A 13,140-nucleotide genomic window follows, 5' to 3' on the forward strand; every position below is an offset into this window, starting at 1 on the left:
AGGAGTAATGAACTGGAAATGCGTGGCCACGCTCGGAAGGTATCCATGGTGGATAAATTCCGGTCAATCAGTTATTCTCTAGATCGAGGAAACCACTCTAGATATGATCACTTGCAAGTACGACCCGAAAGACACCTTGCATTGAGTGGGAGATAGTAATAGGACAAGAGAATTGGTGACGCACACTTGTCGAGGACAAGTGGGAGATTGTTGGGAAATGTGTCCTCAACAATAGTGCGATCACATGATTTAAATATCATTATTAAATCTCATGCCAAGAATACGAAAGGGATGATACATTACATATATATAGTCAACTGGTCCACACATATCGGTAATGATTGGTTGGCTAGAGTTTGACATTCACGTCGTGCGACGGTGGTGATCAGTTGATCCCTTGAGGTCACACCTAAAAGACGATTCCCTAAATTGAAAAGGTTAATTAGTTGTATACCGATACAGACTAATTAATTCCTTAAAAATTGAACAATTCGATTTGTGAGAGAGAATATTGATATCTTATTGTAATGGGATTAAATAAGATTTATTTTAGTAATAAAATGCTTTGTTGCTAAAATTATTTATTGTTTGAGAAACAATAAAGATAAGAATGAATGGTTAATTATAATTACAAGAAGTTGTGAATTATAACTATATGACCCATTTTATTTATGTGATCAAGTATCACTAGTCAATTTGTTGTATGAAATTTAATTAATTCATGAAATGATATTTATGTGATAAATATGCATCAAATTAATTAATAACATGTAACATTCTACATGTGACATATTGTGTGACAAATGACAAATTGACAAAATAAAATGGTAGTCCATTTTAAGTATATGGACCGAAAATGGAGGGTGTGTTAGTGGGTTTTGGTTGTTTTATTTTATTTGATAAAATAAACATAATGATGACTACTCTTGACTAGCCTTACAACCTACACCACTTTCTTACACACCTATATTTTTGATAAGAGAAAAAGAAAAGCAATGATGCTCCTTGGGCTTGAGTTGGGCGGCCACACTACTCTTAATTGAGTAGTGTTGGTTCTTTTCGTTTTCTTCTTAGACTACCATTCAATTAACATGCAAAATGTTCATGAATATTCTCTCTTCTCTCTCCTTAATATTCATTAAAAAGATGAGTATTTGATTCAAATTGTTCATATAAATTACTAAGATTACTAGAAGTAGTATATGAGTATTAGTAATAGATTTTAAGGTAAACTACAATACAAACATCTAGTACATGTTTATTTGTGGGATTAAGGGATTGTCTTGGGTGCTACTAATTGGAGAATCTCTACTTTGGGATTTTTGTATGTTCATCCATTATTGGAAAGCTCAAGAACTAACAAGAAGGAGATCTTGTTGGTGCCCAATATGACCGAATTTCATATGGTGAGAAAATGTTTTCTTATCTTCTTTTGTTTTAGTTTGCATGCATAAAATCCAACTTTAATTTTATGACAAATTAAATTAAAACATATATGAATATGTTAGTATATAGATCTACATTTCCTTCATTAAGTTCCCGAGTTTTATATTCCAAGTAAATACTCCGTCATAATTGAATTTTTTTAAACAAAATTTTTTGTACCATGTAGTTTTAAAAAAGTACCTTGTGATGTTGTTGCTGCATGGTACAATAATATTAACCAAAATAAATGAATATTTTATACTCCAAGTAAATACTCCGTCAAGATTTCTTTTTTAACAAAAATTATTGTACCATGTAGTTTTAAAAAATTATGTATGTAATTCATTTGCGTTTTATGTTCGATCCCGTATATAAATGTAATTCCTTCTTGAAATTATGTAATTTTTTTTTTGGTGAAATATGAGTATAATATTATATCAAAGAATCAAAAGAATACAAGGGGAGTCATGAAAAACTAGTACAATAGCATTACAATCCTAGTCTCCTTATCCAATCCATAACATCTTGGTCACTATTCCGGCCTAGCTTGAACTTAAGTCTCTTGACAACCAGCTCTGTAACCTGTTTAGCCACATGCTCCGGTCTTAATACCATAACATTCATCCGTGCATTATTCTTTTGCATCCAGACACTGTAGTAGACATCATTCAGTACAGCAGTCAGAAATCTCCATTGCAGCTTCTTCTTATTTCCATTGATAAGCCTGTTGATACTAGGGAACTGCATTCCTATCCTTCTCTCCACCTCAGTACTAACCCTGCAACTGTATTCACAGGCCAAGAACAGATGCTCAGTAGTTTCAGTCTCCCTATAACACAGGCAGCATAGATCGTCATCACAGCATCCCCATTTATACAATTTTTGTTTGACATTCATTCCATCATTCATAATGAGCCAAGTGATAATGGAGTGTTTAGGAATATTCCAACTGTTCCAAACAATGCTAGGCCAACTTTGAGCAGGGTAGGAAGTTCTAAGACATTCATACCCACTTCTGATGGTGTACCCTTTTATGTTAGCAATCCAGACAGCATTGTCATACCCATGCTTTAAAGCATGGGTAATTTTATTATGTCTGCAAAGTGAAGGAAGCTTTAAAGCATTATGTAATTTTATTATTATGTAATTTTGATTTAAAAATTATGTAATTCAATTTCATTTACTCGCATTTGTAATTCATTCTGCGTATATGTTATTAATTTTATTTACACGGAATGTATAAAATTATTTCATAATATTAATTCATAGAATTTTTTCATAATATTATTTCATAGAATTTGTTGTAAGACGAAATTTATCGCATGTTTGAAAAGACGGAAATTTAAAGAAATAAATACATTGTACACTCACGGGTCCCATCATAACATGAAATTCAAAAAAAAAATTCATTAATGACGTGGCGCGCTGAGGATTGAGTATTGTCTTTTGTATTAATATAGATATGATTTTTGTATTAAAATATGTTAATAATTTTATTAAAACTCCTTATATTACTCAACACTCATAATTTTCATTAATATTTTGTCCTATTAAATTCATCTCTTGAGGTTCTCGGCAATCAATTATCTAATTTAATAATACCACAAAATAAATTAAAAATTAAATTAAAATATGGGAATTTATGGTTGTGGTATGACTAGAAAACCTACAATACCTATAATAGTTTCTATTCACTTTATTTATTTAAAATATGCCCAATTATCATGAGTTTCTAAGTTGTGGATTTTATTTTACGGTTTAATTTATTTATTTGATTATATTGAGTATATTGAGTATTATTGTCAAGTATTATTGTTGAGTATTGTTGTTGTTGTTGTTGCTGTTGTTGTTGTTGCTGCTGCTGTATCCAAATCCAATAAAGTATATTTTAATTTGTTATGTTGTTGGTTTTATGAATCGTTTGCTTTATATTTGAATTCATGTTTTCCAGTTGGTTTAATTTAATTGACTTACATGTGACAATGTTTTGATTCGTTTGTCAAGTTTTTGCCAAGTTGATGTTTTATCTTGGTCAATGTATTTTTTATATAACTTTAAAGCACCATGAAACGCATGTGAATGCAGATAAGGCAAACCATCACCTGGATAATCTGAAGAGGGAAGAAATACAAAAGCCACGAAACTGAGGTAAAATTAAAGTTAAAAAAACGTAAGGTAGAAACTGATAAGTAATGGATGATTGTTGATCTCAAGATATAAGTCTTATAATATTTCTTTTAATTTGTTATTAAACGTATATTGTGGTGTAATTTTACTATTATACTTTCCTGATCAACCTATTTGAATTTGTATTTTTGTATTCATGAGTATAATCATCTCTAACATATAATTTTCTTTTTCATTTTATATGAACTATTATCAAGGCATGTAATAAAAGGAAGCAAAAGTGAACCTTCGGGTAAATATTAAATAGTATGATTTCTAAATTCTACTTCGTATCGTATGTTTTTAAGTTTATGTGTTTTTTTTGTCAAAACAGGAATAATACATAAAAATTACATTCATAATTTTCTAAAAAAAAAACTACTCTCATAATTAATGGTAAATAAATAAGTACAAATAATTGAATGAAAAATCTTTAAAATTTCACAATTTACTTTTTGAACCATCATGACAATAATTAATCATTTTAATTATGTCATTTCCTCTTCCAATTTAAGTTTTCTCCAACTCCCACCTTTTGATTGTTTTTCCATAAAATTTACTTTACTTTTTTAAGTGGTTTATGCTTTTTTAACCATTATAAGATGATCGTTGATCTCAAAATGAAGATATTATAATATTTCTTTAAATTTGTTATTAAGCGTATATTGTTGTGTAATTTCACTATTATGCTTTCCCGATCAACCTATTTGAATTTGTATTTTTGTATTCATGAGTATAATCATCTATAATATATATTTTTCTTTTTCATTTCATATGAACTATTATCAAACGGCATGTACTAAAATGAAGCGTACTAAAAGGAAGCGAAAGTGAACCTTCATATAAATATTAAATAGTATGGTTTTTAAATTCTAATCCGTATATTTTTAAGTTTATGTGTTTTTTTTTTCAAAACCGGAATAGATTATTTTATAGTCTTTAATACTATTTTTATTTTTATATAAGATTGTGGACATAAGTATAACAAGAGATGGATCAAATTCTTGAAATAGTAATAAGGAACTTAAAATTTTTTATGAACCTTTTGGAATTCGAATTTAGGGAATATAGTTTTTTAGATTATTGAGCAATTGAAATGAAAATTTAATTCGTAATACATGGAGTAGATACCGACCATATCGTTGAATCGTATCTAATATTTTTCTATCGATATAATAAATGTTTTTTGGATGTAAATAATATTTGAAGCATGCACGTGGTGATAAGACTTCAAAGATATTTCTATGGGAGGGTTGATGGAGAGGTCTGCAAATAATTTGGAGATGACTATACGGAGGTATTAAATTTACAACCTTATAAGGCGTCATTGAAGATTTTTCCAAACGGAATTTATTATATACAGATGGTTTCAATTTTTAATATTTAAAAAAACTCACTTTATTATATTGCGGAGTAAAACACACGTATATATAATGAGTCGTCTTTGTCATTGCTCTGTTGTCAAGTTTCTCAAAATTAGTAGCTACCACATTGTCATTTGCAGGATTTGATTTAAAAAAATAAACCAAAGTTGTCAAAAAATAAGATATTAACTAACTAATTTATATGTATTTCAAGACTGTATATTTTGAAATGGATCAACAACTAATTGCTCGAACAAATATTAGCAATACGATAAAAATATCAAAACTAAAACAGATAAATCCGTGAATTTCACGGGTCACAAACCTAGTTATAATATAGAAATGATAGGGATAATAGAGTTGTAATAGTATAAATTTCTCTTTATAGACATATAAGTATGAATTTCATTAATTTTTTCACTGTTATGTTTTAGATTTGCTTAGTGGATTTATTGAGAATCGGACCCGACCCAGACCCGTTGGGTATGGGTATGGGTCTACTGATAGGGTCTGGGTCGGGTTTGGGTCTAAGATGGGCATCACGGGTCCGAGTCTGGGTGGACCCGACCCAGACCCGACCCATTGACATCCCTAGTCCCGGGGTGAGCAAAGCCGGATATCATTGGATATCTGATTTTTTAAAACTATTTTTTTGGTATCCTTATCATATATGGTGTTGTATATACGGATATCATATATTCAGTTTTTCCATATATCAGTTATCCGTTTTTTAGTCTCACTTGTATAATTTGGGTGTTGATTTTTGTATTACGTCATTTACTCATTACAGCACACTATTTCCCATAATACTCTTTGCATTTCCCTTCCATGAATTTGTACTACATTGGAGTAAAAACGTTACATCCCCCTTCACCACCAACCGACCACCCTCCCCCAACCACTTAATCACCTTCCTCCACCTTCACCTCTGCCACCGCCCCTCCCCTTCACCATTAGCAGAAAACGCTAGCCGTCGCCGTCCAATGATGACGCCACATTGTTGAGCTTCGTTTTCTTCCAACTCCCTCAGTCCCCCGACCTCGATAATGCTGCCCCTCCCACTGCCACCAGCCCGACGTCGCCGCGCCTATCCTCTTCCCTTCACCGGCAACACCACATCCTTCCCACTTCCCCACATAGGCGCAAGAATGTCCCCGTCATCTGACGAAGCTAGCTATCTATTCTCTCTCCCCACATAGAGAACCACGACCACCTTTCCGCCGCACCACCGTCTACGTCCCCTCACCCAGCGCCGCCTCCGTATGTCGTCCCCTATTCAAGTCACATGTTCACCAACACCACCAACAAATGTCCATACAACAATAGTTTTCTGACAAAAACTAACCCCAAATTCATTAAATTTTATAAAATAAAGGTTAATTTGGTTCATATCTATACAATTAACAAACTAATTATTTGTTTTACATTCAAATTATTGTTTAATTGAAGAATTTGATTAATTTGAGAAGTTATGCGGTTGGAAGTAGAAAGATTAGGTTTAGCACTAATTTTAGCTAAGGGGGTGCAACTGGAAAGTATTGTGTAAAAAGTATTGTAATTGTAATACCACGATTTTCTGGTCCTCAGTTACTCGGTAGAGTAAGTGGAACTCGAACGAGTAGGTCATCATGTGACTTCTGGGTAGGTTACTGTCCAGGAGCACTCGATCGAGTACCCGGTCTAACGGGATTAATTTCCACGGTTTTGATTAAGGTGATTAGAGATTATGAATTACGAGTTATCAGTTTACAATTCACTTTTACAAAACCGAACGACGTTTATCACCTCTCTAATCACCCTAATCACTCCAAAGCCTATTGATCGATCGTGAGTCTTCAATCCATCTTTTCTATATCAGTTTCGTTGGTAAGTCACCAGTACCTTGTTTATTAGTTATATTTGTCCTTTAGGGTTTTGTCCTAATTTTTTAGGTTGAGAAAAGGGTTGCTTGGTATGATTGTGATATAGTATGGTCGTGATTATTTCTAGGGGACGAGTTCTTAGAGGAACAATTCTAGCTTCCGCTGTTGTTTGTTGATTGTAGATTCACTAATAAGGTAGGGTTTTCTTTAGTTAGTTGCCTGATTAATTGGATATAAGATGATGGAGGTTAATTTATTGGCATGATTACTATTATTATTGTGATTGTGATATAGTGGATGATTGATTTTGGTTGTTTCATGTGTCTGTGGATCTCGAGGTGCGTCTTTGGCTGAGTGGAGTCATCATCGGGAATGGCTTCACTCCCTTGATTCGCCCCTTGTGGTTCCCATCACAAAGGGGATGTGCACATTAATGGACCTGGGTTATTCGCTCTTGGAGTTGAGCGGGGCTTAGGTGGTAAGGCTGCGGTCTCCACTGGCAGTGTGGATTATCTGTTGCGATGGGTAATCTGGCAGGGCTACACACTTTAGTGTGTAGTCAATGATTGAAGATTATTTGAGTTGGAGGAATGTGTAATGAGTTGCTTGGATGTTTTCTTTGTTGCATTCCTTATTTCGGTTAATCAGTTGACTGACCCCGTTGTTGTTTTACAAAATTGTGGTGATCCATTCGAGGATGGTGAGCAGTTGATTAGCAGGTATGTAATGGAAGCTCGCGGGTCACGGCTGCGTTGGAGTCATCACTTAGATTATCATGCCTAGTTTCCACTGACTTTTGATACAGTTGTTTATCACATCCTTTGAAAGTTTTGTAGACCTTTCGGATTTTTGTTTCGGTTGTACGCACTTTAGATTTATAAACCATAAATTATGTTTCTTTATGGTCACGTTTGATATACTGTACCTCAGGCAACCGAGATGGTAGCATCTTGATATGCTAGGGTGGTCCTTGGTAAGGTACCTTGGTGTATGGGGGTGTTACAAAGTGGCATCAGAGCGACAATTTTGGAACCTAAAACCAATGAACAAATGAACATCGGGTGTCTAATTAAAATGAACCCGGGTAGGAGTTGTTTGGAGCTACCGCAAAGGCTTGGGAGACGTCCTAAAGCCGCAATTTGGCCCTTACAATTTTGAGCCGGTCACTACGGGGCATCTTGTTGAGTCGTTACATGTGTTATATGTGTTTCTTGTGAGAATGATGAATGGATTGGACGTTTTGTGATTGCATGAATATAGAGCATTATGTATGATGTGCGCATTATGGATGTTATTATATGGTTTTTGCATCTTTAGCAATATGAGTAAGGAAGATGATATGTATACATGATGTTTAGTGACGGGTTATAGCGTTTTCTGGCATGATTCGGCCGAGCAAGGCAGGTTCTTGACCGAGTAGGGGATACTCGCCCGAGTAGCCAGGCACTCGATCGAGTGTGGGTATGTGAGTTTTGGACAGTATGTAACACCCCCATACAACAAGGTGCCTTACAAAGACCACCTAATGCATGGAAGTGCTACCATCTCGGTTACCAGAAGCAATATATCTCAAAAGGACCATAAAAGAACGTACTTTATTAAATAAGTTTAGTGCGATACATAATAAAAACCAAAACAATCAAATGAAATATAACTGTTTCAAATACCAAAATCAACTAAATGAAATATAAAGTTCGACAACACAGCGGAAGACTCTAAGTGACTCGTGGTGACTCAATCCCAGCTATCCCTCATGCATCCATCTCATACCTGCTCAATAACTGCTCACCATCCCCGAATGGATCATCACAGCTTTTAAAACAATTAAACGTGGTCATTTATTGATTACACAATATACTATAAAGCAATATCAACAATACATACAATCCTCCAACGCCGTCACACAACCAATCACCTGACTAGCCTGAAGGTTTAGTCCTGCCAGATTACGGCCGCAACCAGTAATCCACACCGCCAGTGGGGGACCGCAGCCGTTCCGACCTAAGTCCCACTCATGAATACCGAACACAAACCAATGTTCCTTAATGTGCACATCCCCTCTTGTGGCGGGTTCCACAAGGGGCAAATCAAGGGCGTGGAGCCACTCCCTCAAGTGACTCCACTCAGCCAAGGGCGCACCTCGCTAACCACAGACAAACAACAACCAACTAACTAATACATCAACAATTACCAATTCAATACGATATATATCAATAACAACAATCAACCATCAATAATCAACCAATTATCCAATACACATGTAACCAATAACCGAGTAGAAAATCCTACCTGGAAAAGCAATCACCAATATCGTCACAATCAGCTAATCAGAAACGTTCCTCTACGAAATCACCTCCTATCAATCACACAATCATACAATTACCATCTAATATCAATAATTCGCCCCAAACCCCCAATCTACCCAATTAGGGTTTCAACCAAACTCAATGAAACAACATAAAAACTATACTAGGATCTTACCCACACACGATGGTCTCAACGGCGTAAAGAACTCTGGATTCCGACGTCACAAGCCTTAGGATTCAATAGAAATGCGAAAGAGAGAAGCAACGTAACTTGTTTTTATCTTTATGAAAATTTAGAATAGGGTAAAAAGTGAAAAGAACTGACGAAAGGTGTTTATATATCTTTCTCGCATTCTTATCAAAACCCGGCAAACTAACCCGTAAAACCGACTTACTCGATCGAGTAAGTACTCGATCGAGTGCCCCCTACTCGATCGAGTGACCCTTATTCGATCGAGTACCCATCAGACAGTAAACTGTTTCGTAACCAAAACTTACTTACTCGACAAAGTAAGCCTTACTCGATAGAGTACCCAACAGTATAGAAAACCGTAGTATTACACAGTAGCTACTGGTTATGATCACTCGACCGAGTAAGTGGAGTAATACCTTAGATATCTGAGCCGTTGGATACTCTATCGAGTAGGGCTTACTCTGTCGAGTAAGTCTTTGACGCGTTCTGGAGAGTGTTATGCTTCGTAGTTACTCGATCGAGTAGGCGGTACTCGATCGAGTTCATTAGTTACTCGATCGAGTAAGTCGTGTTTTATGGTTTTTCGGCCGGGTTTGATAGTAATGCGTGAAGAGGTATTTAAAGTTATTTCGACAGTTCTTTTATTTTTAGCTTTACTTTCTAAACCTTTTACAAAAGAAAAACAAAGCGACGTTCAAATCCTCTTCTCTCTTTGCTACCAAATTAAAGCTAGGGTTATTGGATTTCTGAGTTCATCATACCTTTGTGATTGTCATCTTGTGGTTAAGTTTTATATATTGTTGTTATGTCGTATAGTTAAAGTTGGTTAAACCCTAATTGGGTGATTTGGGGGTTTTTGGGAATGATTATGTGTAGATTTGTAATTATGTGATTATTGCTGATAGGAGGAGATTTCATAGAGGAAGGTTTTTGATCTGCTGCATTGATTGTTGGTGATTTCGTCTGAGGTAGGGTTTCTTACTCAGTTGACTGCGTAAATAATATAAGATAACATGATTGTTTGATTGACATGATTATTGTTATCGTTAATTAGAATTAACATGTTTACATTGGTATTGTGGATTGGTTGTTTGTTTATCTGTGGTTCACGAGGTGCGTCCTCGGCTGAGTGGAGTCACTTGTGGGAGTGGCTTCACGCCCTTGATTCCCCCCTTATGGTTCCTGTCACAAGGGGATGTGCACATTAATGGACATGAGTTATTCGCTCTATGGTGTTGAGCGAGGCTTAGGTGGTACGACTCTGGTCCCCACTAGAGGTGTGGAATATCTGTTGTGATGGATATTCTGGAAAGACTGCACACTTTAGTGTGTAGTAAAGTGATTGGTGATGAGACAGAGTTGGAGAATGTGTGTGTATAATTGGATGTGTTGATTGCTTATTTTGTTTATGCAGTAACTGACCCCGTTTAAATGTTTTGAAAATTGTGGTGATCCATTCGGGGATGGTGAGCAATTGATTAGCAGGTATTTCTTTGGAGTACGCGTGGGATCTAGCTGGGGATGGAGTCACGCTGCTTTAGTTGGATTTCAGTTTTGAGACAGTTGTATTTTACTTTCAATTTGGTTTTTTTGTACGCACATTAAACTTTATTACTTAAAGTACGTTTCTTTATGGTCTCCTTTGATTACTATACATCGGGTAACCGAGATGGTAGCATCTCCATGTGCTAGGGTGGTATTGATAAGACACCTTGGTGTATGGGGGTGTTACAAGTGGGCCACTCGACCGAGTGGGGCATACTCGACCGAGTACCTAGAGTACTAGATCGAGTATGCTTTACAAGTTATCTGAGGTCAGCTACTGGAGTGGGATACTTGGCCGAGTAGTGTTAGTACTCGACCGAGTAGTCCTTAATCGACCGAGTACTCCCAAGTACTCGACTGAGTACCTCTTTGGCGGACGTGTTATTTATTTTGAGTCGTAAGCTATGTGCTTAAGTTTATCTTAGTTATATCAGCTCAAAATGTCGCCAAAGAGATCAACTGCGTATATTCAAGCATCTAAGATGAGTCTTGAGGAGGGTGCCAGAATGATTGAGCAGCAACAAGTGCTCATGGAGGCACTCAAGAATGTGGGAAAAGGGGAAGGGAAACCGGTGGATGCATCCCGTCTGAGCACCACCATTTCTCGCTTCAATCCTACAACTTTCGAGGGCACTAGTGAGACAAAGTTGCTTGACAATTGGCACCGGGAGATGGAGAGTGTGCTAGAGGTAGTTAAGTGTCCGGAAGAGATGATGGTAGAACAGGCTGCATTCTACCTAAGGGATAAGGCTGGGGTTTGGTGGCAAAACGAAAGAGGAGGAGCTTGGGCATACTATAGGAATCTGGGTCAACCTACAATCTCATGGGCAGGATTCAAGAGAGTTATGAGAGATCACTTTGTTCCAGAGCACACTCGTCATAAGTTGAGGGCTGAGTTTGATTCCTTTTCTATAGCTGATACGTGACCGTCACAGAGTACTACTATAGGTTTATCGAGCTATTATGATATACAGAGGACATGCAAGGGAGTCAACAGAGTTTGGCTCTTTGTTTCGAGAGAGGGCTAGAAGTGAAGATCATGGAGAGGTTACCAGTTGGGATAGTCACTGATCTGAAGGATATCTATGCAAGGGCGGGGCACGCGGAAAGGCTGGTGGACATGGCCAAGGAGGCCAAAGAAAAGGGTGTTGAAAAGAGAAAATCTGAGAGTGAGGGTGGCAATCAGTTGAGCCACAAGAGGAGCAATCATAATCAGGTTAGGACTTTTTCTAGAGAAGCTAGCTATGGCAGGGGATCTCGAGCCTGGGGAAGAGGCGCCCGGAGTACTAGTGAGAACTCCAATCTTCTGTGTTTCATTTGCGGTGGGTTGGGTCATAAAAGGTTTGTGTGTACGAGCGCTGCAAGAGGAGGAGGATGTTTTCCAAGGTCATACCAAGGAAACTTTTCGCATGCTCCAAGTCAGAGTTTGGCTAGTAATAGGCCAGCATGATCATGGGGCAACTAGGGAGGCCAAAGCAACAACAATGGCGGCTACAACCGTAATAATGAAGGTGCCTATCAACGTTCGAATAACAGTGTGACTCAAAACTCGGCAGCTAAGCCTACCACCTCAACCACTACGGTTCAGGGTGGTGGTTAGAAGAACAGCGGTAAACGTTTTATGATGGGCAAGCAGGAAACTAAGGATGATGCTCATGTGGTTACTAATACTTTTCCTATTCATAACATGCCGTCTTTTGTTTTGTTTGATTCAGGGGTAACCCACTTGTTTTTGTCTAGGAGTCATGCCTTAGCTATGGGTTTGAGAGAGTATGAGTTGGTAAAAGATGATGTGTTTATACCTTCTAGAGAGTTTGTGTCTTGTACCAAGTTATATAAAGGGGTGTCTATGATGGTTGGGCAGGTAGACTTACCAGTCAATCTATTAGAGTTTCATTTGGAGGAGTTTGAGGTTATAATCGGGATGGATTGGTTAGGTAAGTATAAGGCTAAGATAGATTGTCGACAGAAGAGAGTGTCTTAAAGGGGCCTAAGGGAACCAAAGTGTCATATAGGAGGTTTGTTGTAAAGCCAAGATGAAGTTGATCGCGGTGATGACTTTGAAGTCATGTTTGAGAAAGAAGTGTCATTTGATCCTTTGCCACGTGTGAGATACTCGGATGGAAGAGCCGTCAGCAACAGATATAGCGGTGGTTAGTGAGTTCGGGGATGTTTTTCCAGATGAGATACCAGGGTTACCTCCTACGAGGGACATTGACTTTAGTGTTGAGCTTAAACTAGGGGCGTGACCTATATCTAAGGCTCTATACCGGATGAGA

At 37.0% G+C, this 13,140-nt stretch overlaps 1 protein-coding gene across 1 annotated transcript; it reads right to left on the bottom strand.

Moving 5' to 3' along the window:
* Positions 1-1,914: 1,914 nt before the first annotated feature.
* On the bottom strand, positions 1,915-5,909 carry LOC141649485 (uncharacterized). The gene is made up of 2 exons (XM_074458175.1): positions 5,866-5,909; positions 1,915-2,521 (listed from the first exon to the last, which is right to left on the bottom strand). The coding sequence occupies exons 1-2, from the start codon at positions 5,907-5,909 to the stop codon at positions 1,915-1,917; spliced, it is 651 nt and encodes a 216-aa protein (XP_074314276.1).
* Positions 5,910-13,140: the final 7,231 nt, after the last annotated feature.

This window comes from Silene latifolia, chromosome 3 (assembly GCF_048544455.1).
Source record: "Silene latifolia isolate original U9 population chromosome 3, ASM4854445v1, whole genome shotgun sequence".
In the NCBI taxonomy this organism is placed as follows: domain Eukaryota; kingdom Viridiplantae; phylum Streptophyta; class Magnoliopsida; order Caryophyllales; family Caryophyllaceae; genus Silene; species Silene latifolia.